The sequence below is a fragment of the Vipera ursinii genome (genome assembly GCF_947247035.1).
Source record: "Vipera ursinii genome assembly, chromosome: 14".
NCBI lineage: Eukaryota > Metazoa > Chordata > Lepidosauria > Squamata > Viperidae > Vipera > Vipera ursinii.
This window is the reverse complement of record NC_139527.1, coordinates 7,678,563-7,702,213: the sequence shown is the minus strand read 5'-3', so window position 1 is coordinate 7,702,213 and position 23,651 is coordinate 7,678,563. Positions and strand designations below refer to the sequence as shown.

General features: G+C 44.9%; 1 protein-coding gene across 4 annotated transcripts in view; it reads left to right on the top strand.

Moving 5' to 3' along the window:
- Positions 1 to 23,651, top strand: part of ULK1 (unc-51 like autophagy activating kinase 1) — an 83,065-nt gene that overhangs the window by 12,898 nt on the left and 46,516 nt on the right. For all 4 annotated transcript variants that reach the window (XM_083373224.1, XM_083373223.1, XM_083373225.1 and 1 more), the window contains 5 exons: positions 4,838 to 4,870; positions 5,102 to 5,138; positions 7,418 to 7,591; positions 8,258 to 8,331; positions 15,936 to 16,037. In XM_083373224.1, the coding sequence (XP_083229350.1) occupies positions 4,838 to 4,870; positions 5,102 to 5,138; positions 7,418 to 7,591; positions 8,258 to 8,331; positions 15,936 to 16,037 (420 nt within the window). The remainder of the gene's footprint in view (positions 1 to 4,837; positions 4,871 to 5,101; positions 5,139 to 7,417; positions 7,592 to 8,257; positions 8,332 to 15,935; positions 16,038 to 23,651) is intronic.

Genomic DNA, 23,651 nt, shown 5'->3' with positions numbered 1-23,651 from the left:
GACAATCCCTTAAATATGAGCCAGCCGTGTGCTGCAGCTGCCAAAAAAGCCAACACAGTACTAGGCTGCATTAACAGGGGTGGAATCAAGATCACGTGAAGTGTTATACCACTTTACAATGCCTTGGTAAGGCCACACTTGGAATACTGCCTCCAGTTTTGGTCACCACGATGTAAAAAAGATGTTGAGACTCTAGAAAGAGTACAGAGAAGAGCAACAAAGATGATTAGGGGACTGGAGACTGAAACATATAAGAAACGGCTGCTGGAATTGGGTATGTCTAGTTTAATGAAGCAGTGTTCCAATATCTCTGGGGTTGCCCCAAAGAAGGAGTCAAGCTATTCTCCAAAGCACCTGAGGGCAGAACAAGAAGTAACAGATGGAAACTCCTCAAGGAAAGAACCAACCCAGAACTAAGGAGGAATTTCCTGACAGTGAGAACAATTAAATCAGTGGAACAACCTGCCTCCAGAAGTTGTGAATGCTCTAACACTGGAAGTTTTTAAGGAGAGACTGGACAACCAGTTGTCCGAAATGCTATAGGGTTTCCCGCCTGAGCAGGGGGTTGGACTAGATGACCTCCAAGGTCCCTTCCAACTCTGTTATTGCCTGCAGATTCTATGTAACTTAAATGAGTGTTTCTCAATCTTGTTAGCTTTGAGATGGGTGGACTTCGACTCCCAGAATTCCCCCAGGCCGGCTGCCCATTTTTTTGCCTGGGGCTCATGTCACTCTGGTGCACACTAGGGCGATGAGCGTAGGAAAAAATGGAGCAAAAGAAGGGACAATTTCTTTTGAACCCCATTCCTCCCTCCCTTCCTACCACCTCCTTCCAGTCCTAATCAGCAGACAAGCCAGAAGAGGTTTCTATCATTCCATTCTATAGGATGTTGAGTTCTATTCAGCTCACTGTACGTTGCACCTTGGACACTTTAATTGAAGGGTTGACTAATCCATGACACACAAGTTTGGAGAAGTTTTCTTGGCACGGTCCAGTCTGCTTTTCTCAGCAAGCAAGGTCACCCAGACACTGTTCTAAAAATACCCTTCTTTTCTTTGCCTCTCTTAGAAAATTATTTTGGACCCTCTTCTTCCTGGCTCTGTATATATATATATATAAAATGACTTTGGGAGGGAGTATCTTCTTAGCGAAGTTTAGTTTTGCTTTTTCCTTTGCTTTGAATAGAACTATTTAGGCTGAAAGAGGAAGGAGAGGAAGGGTGGTGAAGAAGAGAGAAGGAAGGAAGGAAGGAGGGAGGCAGGGAGGGAGGAGGAAGGAAGGAAGGAAGGAAAAAAGAAAGGGGGCAGCAAGAGAGGGAAGGGAGGAGGGGAGGGAGGAGGAAGGAAGGAGGAGGGAGGGAGGGAAAGGAAGGGAGAAAGGAAAGGGGGAGCAAGAGGGAAGGAAGGAGAGGAGGGAGGGAGGGGAGGGAGAAGGAAGGAAGGAGAGGAGGGAGAGAGAAGAGGGAGGGAGGAGAAGGGAGGAAAAGAGGGAGGGAAGCAAGGAAATGGATGAGGAAGGGAATGTTATGACTTCTTTTTCATACCATTTAAATACAAGGGACGCGGTGGCTCAGTGGGTTAGGACGCTGAGTTTGTCGATCAGAAGGTCGGCAGTTTGGCGGGTCGAATCCCGAGTGCCGCGTAGCAGAGTGAGCGCCTGTTACTCGTCCCAGCTTCTGCCAACCTAGCAGTTCGAAAGCACGTAAAAAATGCAAGTAGAAAAACAGGGACCGCTACGGTGGGAAGGTAACAGCGTTCCGTGCGCCTTTGGCGTCTAGTCATTTTTTTTATTTTTATTTTTTTATTTTAATTCCATTTATATCCCGCCCTTCTCCGAAGACTCAGGGCGGCTTACAAGCTTAGCAGTAGCCTTCATTCTATGTATATGCCTGCTTATTAGGGCTTTCACACACACCCCAAGCGGCATTATTACAAAGTCAGCTTAATTGCCCCCAACAATCTGGGTCCTCATTTTACCTACCTCGGAAAGATGGAAGGCTGCATGTGCGGGGGAACCTTTACCTTTACCTTTAAATACAGGAGATTGCTTTTGAGGTGAGAGATTGTGGCTGGCCTCAAGGCACCTGGTGAATTGATAATGTTTGAAGATTGGGGCCCAGTTAGGCAAAATTAGCATAGATCCTTGCCTCTACTTGCCTTTTCCCTCTTATTGTTGATTTATTCCATTGGCCCCTTCGGTGACTGCTGAAAGCCAGCCTCAAGGAATGGCAAAATTGCTGCTAGTTTGCTTGCATTTAAAAAATAAAAATTAAAAATTAAAGCTTCCTGTTTGCTGGTCCCCAGCACCCGATCAAGCAGCTAGGGCTTTGGATGGATGCGGTGATAAGACAATCTGGAGCAGTCAGTCCTTCGGTAGGAAAAACAAGTTGGATGATCGTTGCTTGCCGTTGGGAGCCCAACTGGAATCACACCTGCTTGGTCAGCAGAAATACTCCCGCCGGCGGCAGGCGGTGCCGATTAAGGTCTGCTGGCTTTGCAACTTGCACTAGTCTGAGGTGTGGTTGTTGGAGCTTGGTGTCCTGTGTAAACTTAAAATCTGAAGAGAAGCGTTTCAGGTGAATATTAAGAAGAGGGTTTGTTTGAAGCGTGGTGTCTTGTGTGGACCTAGAATCTGGAAAGCAGTCTTTTAGATGCCTGCCGGATGATGGCTTGGTTGTAGTCTTGTGTGGACCTAGAATCTGGGGAGATAAGTTTCAAATGAATGCCAGAAGGTGGTTTGTTTGCAGCTTGGTGTCTTGTGTGGACCTAGACTCTGGAAAGCAGTATTTCAGATGAATGCCAGATGATGGCTTGTTTGGAGCTTGGCGTCTTGTGTGGACCTAAATCCTGGGGGACGGCGTTTTGTACTAGAAAATGGGAAGGCGATCTGGCAAACCTTGAAGTCTTCCTTACCATCGCCTGAAGATCTGTAATTTGGCAGGGGAGATTTGACGGCTACGCTCAACTCGGCAAAGGAAGGTTTATTGTTTGTGGCTCTGTGCACTGCAGGTCTGTCTCCCACGGGTAAATCTAAAGTGGTTGGTTTGTTTGGGTGGCATTGCGCAATTGCCCGGACGGCTTGTAAACAGTGGCCTTGCATGGAAAGGCAGAGGGTTGATGACAGCAAAGTGGAAGGACCAGCGAGGCAACTTTGTTTACATGATGACACGGCATTGTGAATGCTGAGTTTCTGCAGATTCATAGCTCAAACGTGAATAACCAGGAAGGAGTTGTAAATGCAGCCTTGCGCTTGGATGTGTGATTATTCTGGACTTAAAAGAGGCATGTCCGCCTCTCACTGGAGCAGCAATTGCTCTAGGCCAGAGGTCTACAATTTTTGGGCACCAGGGACCGGTTCCGTGGAGAAAGGTTTTTCCACGGACCAGAGAGTGCGTGGTTTTGTGTGCTGCCTACATCCCGCCAATGGGGCTTTGTTTGTTTGTGCGGACCACTTGCTGGCATGCCATGGCCCGGTACTGGTCCACAGACCAGGGGTTGGGGACCCCTGCTCTAGGCAACTACACATAGTCCCCGACTCACAACAGTGTAAGGTACAACGGCGCCAAAAAAGTTGACTTATGACCATTTTTCATACTTAGGACTTTGCAGCCTCCCCAATGGTCACATGATCAAAATTCAAACACTCGGCAACTGGCATGTACTTATGATGGTTGCAGCCTCCTCAGGGTCACGTGATCCCCCTTTTGTGATCTTCCGACCAGCCAAGTCAAGGGGGGGGGGGAAAGCCAGATTCACTGCAGTGCGATAGCTCCAGCCATGTTTTTATTAAGACCAATGAAAAACTGATGGTTTCTCCTTGCTCTGAGCATCAACATGGAGAGCCCTAACAGGATTCACATGTTCCGTTTGGCGTGCTGAGAAGGTTTATTCGACAATCCAGATGCATCGTGCATGAGACACATCGGCTCCATGTTATTGCACTTTTTATTTGCAAATTGGCCCTGAAAATATCTCCAGGAAGGCTTAACGGAAGAGTCTGTCTCTTCCTATCTGCGAGGGCTTTGTAAGATCTGTCTCTGGAGGTTCTCAGTCAATCCAGGTCACGGTTGTCCCAAAGGTGCTTCTTCAGGAGCCAACTGGACTTTCTTGTTTTTCTTTGAAGACGTTTTGCTTCTCATCCAAGATGATTCTTCAGGTCTGAAGCTTCATGGATGAGAAGCGAAACATCTTCCAAGAAAAACAAGGAAGTCTAGTTGCCTCCTGAAGAAGCACCTTTGGGACTGGGTCAGATCTGAGAACTTGGAGAGAAACTATTGTCCGTTGTGTGTGAATTCTGAGGCCACATCAAAGCCGTGGCAAGCAAATAAATCCTTTGGCATTTTTGTCCTAGCATTACGTAGACATCTAGATGGGGGGAAAAAAACACCACCTTTTTTTCCTCCCAAAACAAGACCCTTCCAGTGAAGTTCTTAACAAATATTGAAGTTTCGTATGTATTGTTGACCAGAGAGGACCACAACTGTCTTTCCCGCAAACACACTCCTAAAGAAATAAGTCCTGAAGCTTTAGCAAAATTTAGCAAAAAAAAAAAAAAACCAAACTCACAAAAGTAGCAGAGTTTTCCTTCATGCTTTAGCCAGCTCCGAGACGCCAACTTTTGTTTCTCTCGCCTGCAAAGTTGGAGAAGAATTTGAAAAGGCTATAGGGTTGGTTTCGTTTCGTTTTGTGTTTTTTTTTTCTCACAGTGACCGAAGCAGGCATGACAAGTCTGGGCATGTTTGTTTATTTAACATTCTGTTTTTCCTTCCAAGTTTGAATCGTTCAGGTTTCTCAAAGGGCGACGTGAAATAATCATGGCTCCGTTTTGTTTTTTTAGGAGATGGCAAACTCCGTATATTTAGTGATGGAGGTGAGCGATTCTAAAAATGATCCCCCGAAGCGTTAAATGTTTTAAGATTGGATTTTAATTTTGCATTTCTTTTAAAGAGTTCACGGATGGTTTTATTTATTGGTTAAAAGTTTTGTGCTGCTTTCATCCCGAACTACAGAGTGCTAGTTGTTATTTTATTTATTCACCTGAATGTTTAATCATTTGGCTTTGCTTAAACGAATTCCTGTTTTTTTCTTCTCCCTCTTTTAGTACTGCAACGGTGGTGATTTGGCTGACTATCTGCACAGTACGTATTCTAAGAATGCCTTCTGATTCTTCCGTAATATTAACATCAATATTAGGAAGCAGGAAATAATATCAGGCACAAAATCCTTTGTCAAATGAGTTCCATCCAAGCAGTTTTGATTTGGGTGTCCAAATGGCATTCTGCTAGCAAATTTGTCCTGGACTTTTAATTTTTTTTTTGTTGCTTTTTCCTTTTTAATTACGGGTATAATTAATGCCAACAGGGCATATTTTCATTAAGACTAAACAATTGAAGCACAAGTGGTCTCAAAGACTAGAAAAGGTTTTATTGACAGCCTTAGTTTATATAAAAATCATTTGGTGCCTTTCATGAATTGTTAAATTTTGTAGGGCTTATTTTCTCTTTTATATAGGTACATATTGTTAGCTCTCTATCTCTATGTATATCTGTCTATTGATCTATCTATATCATCTCTACTTTCTTTCATCTATCTATCTATCTATCTATCTATCTATCTATCTATCTATCTATCTATCTATCTATCTATCTTCTGTCTATCCAGTATATTCTTTCTTTCTTTCTTTCTTTCTTTCTTTCTTTCTTTCTTTCTTTCTTTCTTTCTTTCTTTCTTTCTTTCTTTCTCTCTCTCTCTCTCTCTCTCTCTCTCTCTCTCTCTCTCTCTCTCTCTCTCTCCCTCCCTCTCTTTCTTCTTTTGTTCTATCTATCTACAGTATATCTATCTATCTATCTATCTATCTATCTATCTATCTATCTATCTATCATGTGCTCTACTTTAAATTTTGTGACTTGGTCACAATAAAGTAGTCCTCTAATTATAATTGGTTGTTTAAGCAATCATTCCAAGTTATGACAGGCCCTGAAAATGCAACTTGAAACCCGGATTCAAAGTTCCAATGTACAGCAACCCATCCCTTGCCCTGTGGACGCGTGGACGCATTTTGGCCACAAAATTTTGTGGCCATTTGCGATGTCCAAGTGGCCAGAAACCGACGTTTGCTTCTAAATTCCACAAAAGCCACCCCAGGGTGAACAATGGGTTCATTTAATGTCCCTGGTGTTTGCTTTACGACCACCAGAAAAAAAGATTGTAAAATTGGGTCTGGACCGGTGATGTTCTGCTTTACGACCCTCGGGACTTAATGAGTGAAATTTTGGACTCATGGTTAAAAGTCGAGAACCACATGTAAAGAGAAAAAAATGGGGAATATTAATGGCTGTACCTGGAAGGGATTTTAGTTTGGAAACCAGCTTTATAAATGCAGGGTTTCTGCTTTTTTAAGCGTCTTTACGTAGGTAAGTGAGAATATATGACCTTGTACTTTGCTAAGCACTTTGAAATCCGATGAATTAAGAAATGTCTTAAATGAACAAGCATGGGAAAAGTGCCCTAATTATTTGAATAGGTCTTCTCCCACGCTGCAGGGTTTAACGACTGGAGATCACCCTTGATTCATGACATTTAGGAATTTGTTTTCATTCAGACTCTGGTATAAAGCAGCCATCTGATCAGAATAAAAATCCCACATGACCTTTGTGCTGGTTGGTCGTCTCTGTCCAGCAAACACGCACAACAAATTAAAAACTTTTCAAAGAGACTTTTGAAGTTGTCACGATCTACCAGACAGAAAGCTGACCCTGTTGATAATTTTTTTATGCAGCAGTTCCTTTTAATTCTCATCAATCTAATGCATTCAAGGCCGCCGTGGTTTGGTTTTGTTTTAACTTTCCAAAAACACGCTAACAAAAAGATGAAAGCCCTCTCGTTGTGCTGATTAATCTTCCTCGCCCAGTTCTTTCTGGCTTGGGTACAAACAAGTTGTGTGTTAATCCGGGTGGTTGTTCTTTGGGGATTAATCTTGCACCAGGGCAACAGGCCGTAACTAGAAATGCAGAGAAGTAAAAAAAATAATAATAATGGAGCAAAACTCGCTAACTGTCTCACTTAGCAATGGAAATGTGAGGCTGGGTTGTGATCGTAAGTCGAGGACTATCTGTATCAAGGAACACGTTGGGTGTTAATCCAGGCTGTCGTTCTTTGGGGCTTAATCTTGCGCCACGTCAACCGGCAAGCACGAGAGATGCAGAGAGGTCAATACATGGGGCGAAACCCACTGTCTCACTTAGCGACGGAAATTGGGGGCTCAGTTGTCGTAAGTCAAGAACTATTGAGGAAGAAGGTGCCCTGCTGGTTTCATTGTTGATAGCTTCTTGCAATTGGGATCCATTTGGCAACAACCAATAATAATCAGCAAATTTCATCGCTGTTTCCCCCCCCCCCTCGCCCTTTCTTTCCACAGGTATGAGAACCCTGAGCGAAGACACGATACGTCTCTTTTTCCAGCAAATTGCAGGCGCCATGAGAGTTTTGCACAGCAAAGGCATCATTCACAGGGATCTGAAGCCTCAGAATATTCTGCTTTCTTTCACGGGTGGCAAAAAGTCGAACCCGAATAATATCCGGATCAAGATCGGTAAGTGGGAAACGACGCTGTGAAACTTTTAACGCGCAGAGAAAAATTTTGTACTAAGGTTCTAGTCCTGTTTGTGGTTTTTTTTTGTGTGGGTGGGGGAGGGATCGTAAAGCCCATTGATTTCAGCAGATTCTGACCTCTAGGAAGCAGGATTTGGGTTTGCAATATTGCCCCAGAGGAAAAATATGAGTTTGTTAATAGGGGGTCTCCTAATCACAATATTTATTTATTTATTTATTGATGGGATTTATATCCCGCTCTATCTGCCGAAGGACTCAGGGCGGCTAACAACAAAACATATAATAAGTACAGAAATCAAGATAAAAATAAAATTAAAATCATCTGTGCAATAAATTAAAATTAAAAACTAAAAAATAAATTAAAATTTCTAAATATAATTAATTAAAATGCCTGTCAGTCCAGGTCAGCCTGGTGGAAAAGGAGTGTTTTGAGGCCGCGGCGAAAGGATAACCCTAAAAAATGCGGTTACGGTTGTTACTGCTTTTATCCGTTAAAAAAAAAAAAGACACAGCACCAGAGGAAGCAGGGATGGGGAGGGTGGAGGAAAACGGCTTTTCATATTTAATGGTTCTTGCCAAAGCCAACTGTAATTTACCCCCACCCCCCTGTCTTTTCACCCCTTCTCTTATTTGCTTCTTTCTGTAGCTGATTTTGGATTTGCACGGTACCTACAGAATAATATGATGGCAGCGACGCTATGTGGGTCACCCATGTACATGGTAAGCGGCAGCTTGCTTTATTTTTATTTTATTTTTTTTCCCCAAATTGGTTTTAGAGTTGAAAAACTCAGAAAGCGCTACAAATCGTTGCTGTTTCTATTGGTCAAAAGAAAAAAGAAAAGAAAAAAGACACCACAGTAAAGGATGCAGCGATGAGGACGGATAAGGAAAACAGCTTTTTATATTTAGCGGTGCTTGATGAAGGCCAGCTGTCATTTATCCTGGGAAAGGAAGCGGTTACAGCCTTTGAATGGACTCCCTTGGTTGTGCTGTTGTGTCCTTTTCTCTGTTATTGGGTCTGAGGTCACATACACAAAGCTACATGGCCTTCCATCCCCAGGCTTGTACTCTGTATTTTGAGGACCTAACAAAGGGCGAGGAGGCTGTTTGCTTACCTAGGAAATTGCATGACATAGCCCAGGGGTCGGCAACCTCGGCTCTTTTATGACTCGTGGACTTCAACTCCCAGAATTCCTGAGCCAGCATAGCTGGCTCAGGAATTCTGGGAGTTGAAGTCCACGAGTCATAAAAGAGCCGAGGTTGCCGACCCCTGACATAGACAATAAGAGAGTTGTTGATCAGTTGTGCAACTGAGTTGCGAGGGGTCCTGGGTGTTCTCTGAGCCTGCTTGTTTTCTTGCAGACGTTTCATTAATTAGGTAATGTCATCAGTGCTAGAAGGAAGTGGTATTTATGGAGAGGAGGAAGGAAGGAAGGAAGGACTGACCATGGGGTCCTTGGTGCTCTCTGAGCCTGCTTGTTTTCTTGCAGATGTTTCATTACCCAAACTAGGTAACACCATCAGTGCTAAAAGGGATTGAATTTAGGAAGGAAGGAAGGAAGGAAGGAAGGAAGGAAGGAAGGAAGGAAGGAAGGAAGGAAGGAAGGAAGGAAGGAAGGAAGGAAGGAAGGAAGGACCATGGGGTCCTTGGTGCTCTCTGAGCCTGCTTGTTTTCTTGCAGACGTTTCATTACCCTAACCTAACTAGATAATAATATCAGTGCTTTATTAATGGATGCTGTTTGCTGTCGGTTTATATTCTGGGGTCTTGCCTGTCTGGGTGGGTGGGTGGGTGGGGGTCTTAGGGATTCTTTGGCTGGGCTGTTTCCTAATGGCTCTTCGGCAGTTCCTTGATTGGGGTACTGCTTACTTGATTGTTGGTCTGAAGATGACCTTGGAGTTAATCTGATCTGAGTGCTGATTACTGGCGGAGAAGTGCTGGACTCTTTTTTTTTCTCTCTCTTTTGGGCTAGTTCAGGGGTCGGCAACCTTAAACACTCCAAGAGCCACTTGGACCCGTTTCCCAGAGAAAAGAAAACACGGGGAGCCACAAAACCCTTTTGACATCTAAAATGAAGATAACGCTGCATATATAGGGTGTTTTTTTTAACCTATATGCTATGTATAAAAAAAACAGAGAGAGCCACGGCAGAGGGATGAAAGAGCCACACGCAGCTCCGGAGCCATGGGTTGCGAACACCCGGGCTAGTTGTTTCTTTTGCATCGTCTGTAGATGTTGTTGATTGATGTCTATGTGCCTGTTGATAGCTGATTTGTCAGAGTGCCAGGCTTCTAGAAATTCCCTGGCGTTTTTGGATTTGGCCCGGTCTAAGTTGTAAAAGAGATCTGCTTAATGCTCTTAAATGGGGGGAGGGGGGAGCAGGATATATATTCAGACCGTGGGGGTGGGGGGGAGGTTAGTATTTGATAAGGACGAAGTGAGCCAGAGTGATTTCTGACTTTCTACCAGCTTCCCCTCCCCCCCATTGTAGGAAGCTGGCAGGCAGCATGAGCAGCTGCAGCTGAGTGGTAGCCTTGAAGTCCTCACAACGTTGCCAAATTTCAGTCCCATGGGAGTCAGGGGTCCCCGATTTGGGGTGCCTCCCATAGGTTAGCCCGTCTGAAGCATGTTGATTCAAAAATTGTTGCTCTGTGACACACTGTTTTGCCTAATTGAAGGTTACAAACAGACACACACAAGAGCTTTTAATAGCATGTAGAGTCTGTTGTTCTGCAGCCAGAACATGAGTTCTTCGTAGCAGGAGTCACCTAGCAAGCAAGAGGAAGCAGAGGCAAGAAGTGAGTAGTGGAGTGTCTGATTCAGACTGGAGGCAAATAATATCCTTTAAAAGTAAAGGTAAAGGTTCCCCTGCACATGTGTGCTAGTCGTTTCCGACTCTAGGGACTGGTGCTCATCTCCGTTTCAAAGTCGAAGAGCCAGCGCTTGTCCGAGGACGTCTCCGTGGTCATGTGGCTGGCATGACTAGACTCCAAAGGCGCACGGAACGCTGTTACCTTCCCACCGGAGTGGTGCCTATTTTTCTACTTGCATTTTTTACGTGCTTTCGAACTGCTAGGTTGGCAGAAGCTGGGACGAGTAACAGGCGCTCACTCTGCTATGCGGCACTCGGGATTCGACCCGCCAAACTGCCGACCTTCTGATCGACAGGCTCAGGGTCCTAACCCACTGAGCCACCGCGTCCCAATAAATAATATCCTTTAATGATTCATTAAGAAGGCTTACGATGGGGACCTGGCTGGACAACTTTCTCCAATTTGCAACGAGTTTTTTATGGAAAAAGGCAGTTGAGGGGAGAGATCAATCCAGCATCCCTCGAGCTGGGTTTGCATGTAAACCATGTTGGTTGAACCAGCTCTTGGGGCTTGTTTAGCATCTACCAAGATAAGAGTTTTGGAAACTTGAGGTCCATAAGGAGTCCTTCAAGGATTTTGGCATGTTTAGTCTGTGGAACAGATAACTACAGGGAGATGCAACACCAGTTTTGAAACATTACAAGGGAGGTGATAAAAGAGTACAGATTTGTTCTCTGTTGCTCCAGAGGGGAAGAACAGAACCGGTGGGTTCAAACTACAAGGTGGTAAGTTCAAGGCAGACATCAGAAGGAACCGGATGGGCGCTCTGAACCAGTGGAACAGGCTGCCACATGAAGTGGACAGTTGGCTTTCAGGTCTTCTAACAGGCTGGATGATCATCTGTTAAAGATACTCTAGTGCAGACATGACGTGACAACGTGCAACGTGTCAGAGCTTTTTCCCCATTGCCGGCAATGGGGTGGGCACGGTTTCCTGGTGACGCCTCTGGCCTGCGGGCCGACAATTTGACACCCCTGGTCCAGTGGATCCTGGACTGGGCTAGTTGACCTCTAAGGTTGCTTCTGACCTTCTCTTGCGTCATGTCTAGGCCAAAGCTAGATGCATTCTATGGAATTTGAGATGGGCAGGCAAATTCATGTAGATCCTGAGCTGTTAAGTTGGGACTAGTCAATGGCTGTTGATGATCTTCTGGTTGATAGGAGCCCAGCCTTAAATACCACTTGCCCTGTCCTTTCTCCTGAACTGCGGGGTGCCTTTGACTGCCATGGTATGACACGGTAAGGGCAAGGTGGCCTCTTGGTCTGATCCAACCCTGGAGTTCCTCCTCCTGTTCTTACGTGACCCTGGCCTTCATGCCTTGTTCCGATGTTTTATGGTCTTGAAATAGAATGTACTGTACAGGTTGGAAAGTTGAACAGGTTCCTCAGTACCTCCTGTCAATTGAGACACTGGCCAGACTGCCTGCAGGGCTGTTGCAACACATGGTCTGCGGTTCTTTGAGGAAGTCTTCAGAGTGGAAAAAGAGAGAACCTGACATTAGAAGCCCTTTTTTTTCCCCTGGGAGGAGGAAGAGGAGAAGAGGGGGAAAAGGCTGATATTTGACCAGGATCTAAATACTACAAAGAAGTCAACCAGGCAAATGTTGGACAAAGGTCCGTCAAGTCAACGCTCTGCTTTTCCCAGGAGTAACGTACGGCTGTGAGAGTTGGGCCATCAGGAAGGCCGAGCGCCAAAGAATGGATGCTTTCGAACTGCGGTGTTGGAGAAGACTCTTGAGTCCCTTGGAGAGAGCCAGTCGGTCGATCCTGAAGGAAATCAACCCCGGCTGTTCCTTGGAAAGAGAGATCTTTGAAGATTCTCTTAATGTAGCTTTACAATGAAGTCGAATTAGCTCACCTGGGCATGCTTCCTGTTGGATCGACCTGGCTAGGCTGACCCTTATGAATCTTGTTGTTGTTAGTTGCGAAGTCGTATCCGACCCATCGCGACCCTATGGACAATGTTCCTCCAGGCCTTCCTGTCCTCTACCATCTTCTGGAGTCCATCTAAGCTCACGCCTACTGCTTCAGTAACTCCATCCAGCCACCTCATTCTCTGTCGTCCCATTCTTCTATTGCCCTCAATCTTTCCCAGCATTAGGCTCTTCTCCAGTGAGTCCTTCCTTCTCATTAGGTGGCCAAAGTATTTGAGTTTTAGCTTCAGGATCTGGCCTTCTAAAGAGCAGTCAGGGTTGATCTCCTCTAGGACCGACCGGTTTGATCGCCTTGCAGTCCAAGGAACTCGCAGGAGTCTTCTCCAGCAGCAGAGTTCAAAAGCCTCAATTCTTTGACACTGAGCCTTTTTTATGGTCCAACTTTCACTGCCCTACATTGCAACTGGGAAGACCATGGCCTTGACTATACGCACTTTTGTTGACAGGGTGATGTCTCTGCTTTTTAGTGTGCTGTCTAGATTTGCCATGGCTTTCCTCCCAAGGAGCAAGCGTCTTTTAATTTCTTGGCTACAGTCCCCATCTGCAGTGATCTTGGAGCCCAGGAAAATAAAATCTGTCACTACCTCCATTTCTTCCCCATCTACTTGCCAGGAATTGAGAGGGCCGGATGCCATGATCTTGGTTTTCTTAATGTTTAGTTTCAACCCAAGTTTTGCACTCTCCTTCTTCACCCGCAACAAGAAGAGGCTCTTTAGTTCTTCTTCACTTTCTGTCATTAGAGTGGTATCATCTTATGAATCTGGGCGGGGTCAAAAGGAAGAACCAGGAAGCTGTTCTCCCTTCAAATTACTGGCTGAAATCAAACACACCCAGCAGGGCCATCAGCATTCTGAAGCTGACAGTGTCATTACTCTCTTTTTTTGGCATTCTGCTAGGCTCGGGGTGTTGCGTTTTGTGTTGGTTGGTGACTTCGCCCAAAGGAGACACAATGCCTTCCTGTGCATATCTAGTACAGATGCTGCCAGGTGTGGAGTTGGTTTTGTTTTGTTTTTGGCTTGCACGCAAAGCCAGAGCGGGCAGAGTTATTAATATCTTGATATATAACAAAATGAGATACTGTGCAGTGTTATATTTTTAACACAAAACTTGGTGTGGGTGGGTGGGGAGACCAGTGGATTTTAAATACAGGTAGTGCTTGACTAATTTCTGTGGCTACGTGGGACAGTTGCCGAGTGGGCTCTACCCCCATTTTACGACCCTGCTGCAGTTTTTAAGTTAGCAACACAGTTGTTAAGTGGATCCGGATTTTCCCCCTTTGATTTTGCTTGTCAGAAGGTCGCAAAAGGGGATCAACAAGGGGTCACTCAAAGATCTGGAATGCTGCAGCCAATTTTGGTCACCATGCTACAAAAAAGATGTTGAGACCTTGGGAAAAATTCAGAGAAGAGCAACTAAGATGATCCAAGGTCTGGAGACTAAAACATACAAAGAACGGCTGCAGGACTTGGGTTTGGCCAGTCAAAAGAAGAAATAGGGGAGACATGATTGCAATATTCCAGTATTTGGGGGGCTGCCACAAAGAAGAGGGGGCCACGTTATTCTCCAAAGCACCAGAGGGAAGGATGAGAAACAATGGTTGGAAGCTGATCAAGGAGAGAAGCAACCTGGAATTAAGGAGAAACTTCCTGACAGTGAGGACAATCAACCAGCGGAACAGCTTCCCACCAGAAATCGTGGGCGCTGCATCACTGGAGATTTTTAAGAAGAAGCTAGACAGTCACTTGTCTGAGATGGTATAGGGTCTCCTGCTTGAACGGGGGGGGGGGCTGGACTAGAAGACCTCCAAGGTCCCTTCCAGCTCTATTCTATTTTATCTCTGAAAAATCTGTTCCTCCAGCCTCCGTTGAAAGCCCTGCAGTCAAGGAGCTCAGTTCTCCAACTTCTTTCCCAGCGAGTCCGCTCAACCTACCTTGCTGGCTTGTTGTTGGAAGCAGAGTTGGGAGGGGTGTCCTTGTTCCTCCCCCACAAGGTTGACATGCCTGAACGAGAAAAGCAAATATATATACATATACACATACACATACACATACACATACATATACATACACACACACACACACACATAATTTTACTTTTTTTATTAAAAAGTTTTACAAAAACAAGATTTTACAATATATCCCCAAATCCCCCCCCACCCCAAACCCGCCCACTTCCCCCTCCCCCACTTCCCAGAGCTAAATACAGGATTATAGTTATAATAATCATATTCTAAATAAAAATTATGCATAATATACAATGAACCCAATTCATAATGTGCTTCAACTCCCCTTTAACATAACTACATACAAAGTACCAACAACAATATCCCTCTAAAATCTACTCATAAGCTAAATGGAACTTTTTAGTCCCATATTTGTTCTGAATATAATCTATCCATCTCCTCCAAACTGAAATATATCTTTCCTGTGAATGATCCTTCAAATAAGCAGAAATCTTAGACATTTCTGCCAGATTCGAAACTTTAAACACCCATTCTTCTACAGTAGGCAAACTATCCTTCTTCCAATATTGTCCCACCAGTAACCGTGCTGCTGTTATCATGTTCAACATCAAATTGGTTTCTTTAACATCACAATCTATAAAAGGTAAAGGTAAAGGTTCCCCCGCACATGCGTGCTAGTTGTTTCTGACTCTAGGGGCCGGTGCTCATCTCCGTTTCAAAGCCGAAGTGCCAGCGCTTGTCCGAGGACGTCTCCGTGGTCACGTGGCTGGCATGACTAGATGCCAAAGGCGCACAGACCGCTGTTACCTTCCCACCGTAGTGGTCCCTATTTTTCTACTTGCATTTTTACGTGCTTTCGAACTGCTAGGTTGGCAGAAGCTGGGACAAGTAGCAGGCACTCACTCTGCTACGCAGCACTCAGGATTCGACCCGCCAAACTGCCAACCATCTGATCGACATGCTCAGCGGAGAAAACTTTATCTTTTACTTTTGAGTGCCACCGGTTACGAGTTTTGGCAAGGCAGGCCGTGGGTTCTACTTTGCTGTTTTTTACCTTGTTTGGCAGCTGGTAAGCGCTCCTTGGTTAAGATGTTTACATGCACGCTTCGTTCTTTGTTTTGGTACAAAGGTGTTGGCAGTTTTTCCCAGGGTTGGCTGGAGGCCAACGACTCATTGGGCCAACCGAATGAAGACGAGGCTGCTTGAGTTGCTTAGAGTGCATATTTGAATCTTTTATTTCCCCCCCCCCCAGCTTTAGCTGACCAAGGGCTAAGGTATTTGGTTGGTTTTTATTTTTATGTTATTTTATTTTATTTCCCGTCCGTGCGTGATTAAATTCGGGGATTTCTTTCCTCATTAAAGCAGACTCTGACTCAATTATAGCATAGCTTGTTGTCCTCCCTTTCATTACCACCCAGTTTTAATTTGCAAAGAAACTTAAATCCATCAGCTTTCTCAAATCCTGTGCTGGGAGGGGAGGGGGGATGTCACCAGTTTTGGGGTAACTTCAAAGCGGATCAGACCACCCATGTGGGTTTTTTTTTCCCAACTGTAGGCTCCGGAAGTAATTATGTCCCAGCATTATGATGCCAAAGCTGACCTGTGGAGCATTGGGACAATAATTTACCAGTGTCTAACAGGAAAAGCACCTTTTCAGGTAAGATGAAAAGTTCATTTTTGTTCATTTCCCCTGTGGCTTTGGGAGTTTCTTAAGCGTGTTGCTGTTGCACAGTTTCCGGGCTGCACTGAATTTTTGGCTTCTGATGGACACAGGCTTGCTTTAATCGGTATTTTACAAACTTGGCGACTTTTAAAGATGGGGTGGACTTCCAGCGCCCAGAATTCCCCAGCCAGAGTGTGTGGACTTCCGTTCCCAGAATTCCCCAGCCAGCATGCTTTAACTTGTTTTGCGTATGTAATAACAGCAGAATAGAGATGAAAAGTAGGCCATCAGGCGATCCTTCCATTCTGCACTGTGGGAGGGATGATTTGATGAAGAGGGATGACATCTCCAACAGAGATAAAGGAAGAAGGCAAAACGGGGGCCTTTGAATGGAGGACATAGGGGAGGTACTGTACAGGTGGTTCTCGACTTACAACCACAGCCAAGGCCAAAATTTCCATTGCTAAGCAAGACAGTTGTTAACCGAGCTTTGCCCCATTTTATGCCTTGCCTTGCTACAGTTGTTAAGTGAATCTGACTTCCCCATAGAGTTTGGGGCTGAAAAAGGAGGTCGCGTAAGCAGCTGAATTTTGATCCCATGATCAGGGGGATGCTGCCGTGGCCGTAAATGCGAAAAATGGTCACAAGCCTCTCTTCTCCATGCCGTTGTCACTAAATGAACGGTTGTAAGTCAGGGACTGTCTGTACAAGGAGCAGGAGGAAAGGCCCAAATGATCAGTGCTGTCGTGAATACGAGTCTGTTGCCAAGAGCCTGAATTCTGATCACGTGACCGCGGTGGGGATGCTGCAGTGGTCGTAAGTGTGAAACATGGTCATCCATAGAATGAAGGCTACTGCTAAGCTTGTAAGCCGCCCTGAGTCTTCGGAGAAGGGCGGGATATAAATGGAATTAAAATAATAATTAAAAATAAAAATAAAAAATAAGACCCTTTTTCCCCAGTGCCGTTGTAACTTTGAAAGGTCACTAAATGAAGTGTGGTAAGTCGAGGACTGCCTGTGTTGTCCTTTGGAAGCTTGGAGAAGAAGACACAGTCTCCGTGACCATGGACTGTGTTTGGAGCGAAGGATTTGCCTCCTAAAATGTGAAAGGCTTACCACTTCCCTGACTTTAAAAGGTGGTTCTTTGTATCTTTGGTCCTAGGAAGAGAAAGAGAAAAAGTGTTTTGGGTAGGATATTTTCTTGTGGTGATTTTTACACAGCCGGAGGGCCACTGGCTTAGTCCCCCTCTGGAGATAACTAAAGGTTTTTTGAAGTTGTTTCTGAATAAATAGACCCAATCGAGTGTGTTTTTGTGTAAATATTTCAACTGATTCTAGATTGTGCTGCCCCAAGACCTTTTAAGCAATTGAATTACGGTCAACGAGATGATTCTGTTTATTCTGTTTCGATTTGTAGAAGACCAGATTCCTTGGGAATCTTCCATTTTACCTTTGGGTATTGTGACCTGTTTCTAAGGTTCTCCGTTGACCGGTTCTTGGGTGTAACGTGTAACCCTGCTAAGGACGTTCCAAGGATGACTTCGAGGTCATTTTTGTGGCCTTCCCAAGTTGGCTTAGCCCATCTATGTGTTGGGGTTAGGTTGACCTTTTAGGACAACCCAGATGATAAGAGGCTAGCAGGAAATACTCGATAAGGTGGACAGCTGAAGGAATTGGATGGGTTTAGTCTGGAGTGGAGAAGACTTCAGAACAGAACAGAATAACAGAGTTGGAAGGGTCTTCTAGTCCAAGCCCCTGTTCAGGCAGGAGACCCTTTGTCATTCCAGACAAATAACTGTCCAATCTCTTCTTAAATTAATTTAAATTAAATTAATTTAATTAAATTCTTAAAAACCTCCAGTGATGGAGCACCCACAACTTCTGAAGGTCTTCTAGTCCAACCCCCTGCTCAGACAGGAAACCCTATCCCATTTCAGACAAATCATTGTCCAACCTCTTCTTAAAAACGTGCAGTGTTGGAGCATTCACAACTTCTGGAGGCAAGCAGTTCCACTGACTAATTGTTCTCACTGTCAGGAAATTCCTTCTTAGTTCCAGGTTGCTTCTCTCCTTGATGAGTTTCCATCCTTTGCTTCTTGTCCTGCCTTCAGGGGCTTTGGAAAGTAGATCGACCCCCTCTTCTTTGTGGCAGCCCCTGAGATATTGGAACACTGCTATCATCCTTCTCTTCATTAAACTAGACATACCCAATTCCAGCAACCGTTCTTTATATGTCCCTCACTCAACTTCAGTAAAACCCACTAGCATCTGAAGGGCTGTCTTGAGAAGATGAGGCAGACTTATTCAGACTTCTTCCAACTCAGGACAAGAAACAAGAAATGTAGACTTCACTGGACATGTTTAAATAGGGTGGGTGGCTTATGAAGATGCCGTAGTGAATTTCTGTACTGGGCAGGGGTCCGGTTGAATGATTTTCAATATCCCTTTCAATTCTTCTGTTCTTCAGGTTTATGAAATCCTGGTTGATGGCTTAGCATATTATGTGAATTCATCTCCTTGTGGTTTAATGGTGTCAAGTTAAGTCACTGTGGCCAACCAACATGTTTGAGGGCAGCATTTGAGAGCTGTTTCCTTAGATGGGGCTAAATCTGTAACTTCTGTACTTGATGCTTGTCACTTGTACACTCCACAGCTGTGTGTATGTGAACGCCTCTGAGTATTTGGAAAAGCTCCCGGTTGACTTAAGAATCTTCTTATGGTTACTATTAGTAGAGGATGAATTGTTGACACTTAAGATTCTTCCGTGATCTCAAAGTGTCCTTTGAATCAAGTGGGATCCTTGGGTCTTTCTGGACATGTCCATCAAGTTTTCTCCAGAACCGTGTAAAGTGTGTTAAGCATTTCTGTGACTTTTGGGGGACAATCTTGAGAGAGGCTTCTGATATTCTCCTTTCCAAGAAACTAATCAAGGTCAACCACCCTTTATGAACTGACTTCAGCACGGGTTATCTACACAACCTCTGAAGCCATGAACTTAACAACCTGATCCATTTTTGTCGAGAGAGAGAGAGAGAGAGAGAGAGAGAGAGAGAGAGAGAGAGAGAGAGAGAGAGAGAGAGAGATGAATGCCGATTAGATAAAAGGATGAATTTTAGAAAGCTATCAAAATGCAGAAATGCCTGCCTTCCAGCAAACTGGTCTTTTAAATAATAATAATAATAATAATAATAATAATAATAATAATAATAATAATAATAATAATAATAAAAAACAGACCTCAAATACTGTCCTGGGAAAAGGAAGGAAAAATCCAAAACAGTCAGATTTGCATATATTGCCCAAAGCCATTTAATGTTATGCAAATGTTGCCTCCGCAGGAGACCTTTAAAAGAATGGGCAGCTCCAGCACACTAAAAGCAAGCAAAAGTTTCCACAAAGTTGTAAAGACAGACAAGGGCATTGTTCCTTACGGGGAGGCCCCGTAAATTTAATGATTTTATTTTAATACTTTTTGTTTGATGGTGTTGTTAGTTCCCCAGTGCGCATGTCATGCAACCGGTGGAAACGATGAATAAATACACCCCATAAAGGTCCATTTTAAACAGCAGCCAGAATGTCACAAAGCAAAACGAGCTTGCGCAAGGAGCAAAATACTACAGCATTTTGTCAGAAAGGCCTGGTTGTAGACAACTGATTCCCAGTTCAGCCTATATAGGTAGTCCTCAACTTACGAGTATGAGGGACGCGGTGGCTCAGTGGGTTAGGACGCTGAGCTTGTCGATCAGAAGGTCAGCAGTTTGGCGGGTCGAATCCCGAGTGCCGCGTAGCAGAGTGAGCGCCTGTTACTCGTCCCAGCTTCTGCCAACCTAGCAGTTCAAAAGCACGTAAAAAATGCAAGTAGAAAAATAGGGACCACTCCGGTGGGAAGGTAACAGCGTTCCGTGCGCCTTTGGCGTCTAGTCATGCCGGCCACAGGACCACGGAGACGTCCTCGGACAAGCGCTGGCTCTTCGGCTTTGAAACGGAGATGAGCACCGGCCCCTAGAGTCAGAAATGACTACCACGCATGTGCGGGGGAACCTTTACCTTTACCTTTACAACTTACGAGTACAATTCAGCCCAAAATTTCTGTTGCTAAGCGAGAGATTTGTTAGGTGAATTTTGCCCCATTTTATGACCTCTCTGGCCAAAGTTGTTAAGGCAATCACTGCAGTTGTGAAGTTAGCAATACGATTGTTAAGTGAATCTGGATTCCTCGTTGACTTGGCTTGCCAGAGGGGAACAAAAGGGGACCACTTGAACCTGGGACGCTAGCAGCCGTCATTAGAATAGAGCTGGAAGGGACCTTGGAGGTCTTCTAGTCCAGCCCCCTGCTCAAACAGGAGGACCTATACTGTCTCAGACAGGTGAATGTCTAGTCTCTTCTTAAAAACCTCCAGTGATGGAGCGCACCGATTTCCAGCTATCTAGAGAACCACTTCTAGAGGTAGACCAAGCAAGAGCTTTCTACTATAATGAATAAATAGTAAAAAAATAATAATGGTACTTCTACATTCTAGCCACACGATTTGCTTTCCCTGGCTTTGAAATCAAAGCCATGGCTTGTTGAATAAGCCACAATTCCTGGGTTAGATGACAGGCCTTCTCTGTGGTGGTCCCGACCCTTTGGAACTCTTGAGTCCCCCAAATCCATAAAGATCCCACCTTTTTTTTTTAAAAAAAAAAGATATTTAAAGGGAGTTTTATTTCATTGGGACGTCAAGCCTTGTTCATTTTTCTTGACATCTTCCTTGACTGGATTTGATTAATTAATGGGATTGTTCTTGCTAGTTCTGATTTATTCTGGTTGCTTCTATAATGAAAGGTGTTGTAACTCTTCCCTTCTCCCCCCTTCCCCATGAGTGGGGTGAGCTCTCAAAACTTACAAACCGGGCACTAAGCCCTCAAACCAGGCAAGCATCATGGCTTAAACAGAGCAGCGGGGAAAGGGGCAAGAGTTTTTGAACGCCGGTTATTATAAATAGTACTCAGCATTCGACACTCAGCAGCTGTTGACATTTTTCATGGTGATTTCCTGGCTTTTCTTCCATAAAAATCTGCTTATCTGAAAATTCTGGATGCTTGGACGCCTGGCTCCCTGTTTCAAGTCTAACCTGTTGGGAGAGGAAGCTGACATTGAATCATGTAAAAAACCAACTGCAAACACGTTGCTGCCTTTTTCTTTTTTAAGCTGTCCACATGCCGTGTGGAAGCCGTGTGTTTCCTATGTTTTGCTCACTGGTGCTCATCATGCTGCTCGTTCAGCAATTCTTTCCGGCCAACTTGAGTGTGTATTTTGGGTCTGGCAGGAGACGGAGACATCGTAAGTGTCCTGGCTGCCTCTGCCCAATCTGGCTGCCCTCTTGGTATCCTGGAAATGGAATTCGTCAAAGTCTCCACCAGCTCGGCCAAAGGTTGCTCAGAAATCCTAGGAGAAACCAAGACATAACGCAATAATAGACTGGGAAAGGACCTTGGAGGTCATCTAGTCCAGCCCCCTGCTCAGGCAGGAGACCCGGTGCCATTCCAGGCAAATGGCTGCCCAGTCTCTTCTTAAAAACATCCAGTGTTGGAGCATTCACAACTTCTGGAGGCAGGTGGTTCCACTGGTTAATTCTTCCCAGTGTCATGAAATAACAGAATAACAGAGTTGGAAGGTACCTTGGAGGTCTTCTAGTCCAACCCCCTGCTCAGGCAGGAAGACATATACCAGACATGTCAAACTCGCGACATCACATGACGTCGCACAACGTATCTGGACTGTTTTGCCATTGCCGGCAATGGGGGGGGCGGGTTCCACGTGACACGTTTGGCCCATGGGCCAGCAGTTTGACACCCCTGACCTATACCATTCCAGACAAATGGCTGTCCAGTCTCTTCTTGAAAACCTCCAGTGATTGAGCACCCACAACTTCTAGTGACAAGCCATTCCACTGATTAATTGTTCTCACTGTCAGGAAATTTCTCCTTAGTTCTAGGTTGCTCCTCTCCTTGATGAGTTCCCATCTGTTGCTTCTTGTCCTGCCTTTGGGCTCTTTGGAGAATAGCTTGACTCCCTCTTCTTTGGAGCAGCCCCTGAGATACTGGAGCACTGTTATCACGTCACCCCTCATCCTTCTCTTCCTTAAACTAGACACACCAATTCCAGCAGCCGTTCATTATATGTTTTAGCCTCCAGCCCCCTGATCATCTTTGTTGATCTTCTCTGCACTCTTTCTAGAGTCTCGACATCTTTTTTACATCGTGATGACCAAAACTGGATTTGGCCTTACCAAGGCGTTATGAAGTGGCATTAACACTTCACGTGATGTCGATTCTGTCCCTCTGTTAATATCCCAACAAGGTGGTTAAAGGAGTGAAAAAAAGGATTTGTTCTGTGGTCTTCCCGAATTCAGGCACCACAATCCCATCCGTATCATTTGTTATGATGCTTTTTGGTCAGTGGGGGATTCTGGGAGTTGAAGTCCACTCCTCTTAAAAGCTTGAACTGTTTCCTTTCTGCCCTTTTGATGTCTTGCTTGGGCTTCTCCACGTGCTTCATAAGTGGTTTTAATGCTCTCTGGGGCCAGCTGCTTTTTCCATCACTTTTATTTGGGGAACAGATCCCAAGACTGCGCAGCTGAAGGAGAGCTGATCTGTTAGAGCCATTTTCTTGCAAGCAGGTGAGAGATGCTGGACCTTCTGGAATCTGTCATTTGACCCACTTTCCTTCTAAGCCAAAGGGGGGAGGGGGGGGACCTTGATCTCACCCCACCCACAGCCTTCAGCGTTGCCCCCCAATGGATCACACCGCCTTCCCCTTCGTCTACTCGTGTTGCAAACATCTTATTTTTAAGCCAGATGCCAACGGTCCACGTCACGAAACAGGCCGGGTGCATGCGTGCGTAAAATAAACATAGACCCAGCTATGAAGCTGATCAGAGGCTTATTATGGCATCTTGTCCTGATCGTTTCTTGAAACGGAGCTCAATAAAAGTGCATCTGTTAAGCACAAAGTTCCAGGCTGAAGACCCCCTGACCTATAATAATTGTTGTTGTTGTTGTTAGTTGCGAAGTCGTGTCTGACCCATCGCGACCCTATGGACAACGTTCCTCCAGGCTTTCCTGTCCTCTACCATCTTCTGGAGTCCATTTAAGCTATAATAATAAACATAATCTATTATAAGGTCTATTGGTGGGCCAACGGCTATAAAAAAAATATTGGAAGGTACGATACGTCCTTCTGATAAGATGTTAGAAGGCCTGGGAGGGCCTGTTTGGTGTAATGGCGAAGGCAAGAGGCAGGAAACCAGGAGACTCTGAGTTCTAGTCATGCCTTAGGAACAAACTGAGTTGAGTGACTTTGGGCCAGTCACCCTGTCTCAGCCCTTAGGAAGGAAGCAATGGCAAACCGCTTCTGAAAAACGTTGCCAAGAAAATTTCAGGGATCCGTCCAGGTAATTGCCAAAAGTCAACATTGATTTTAAGGTGTACATGCAGGCATAAACACACGCACGCACGCACACACACAAACACACACACACACACACACACAGAGAGAGAGAGAGAGAGAGAGAGAGAGAGAATAATCTTATTAGCAAAGCTTGATTCAGTTTGCCAGTGAGCTTT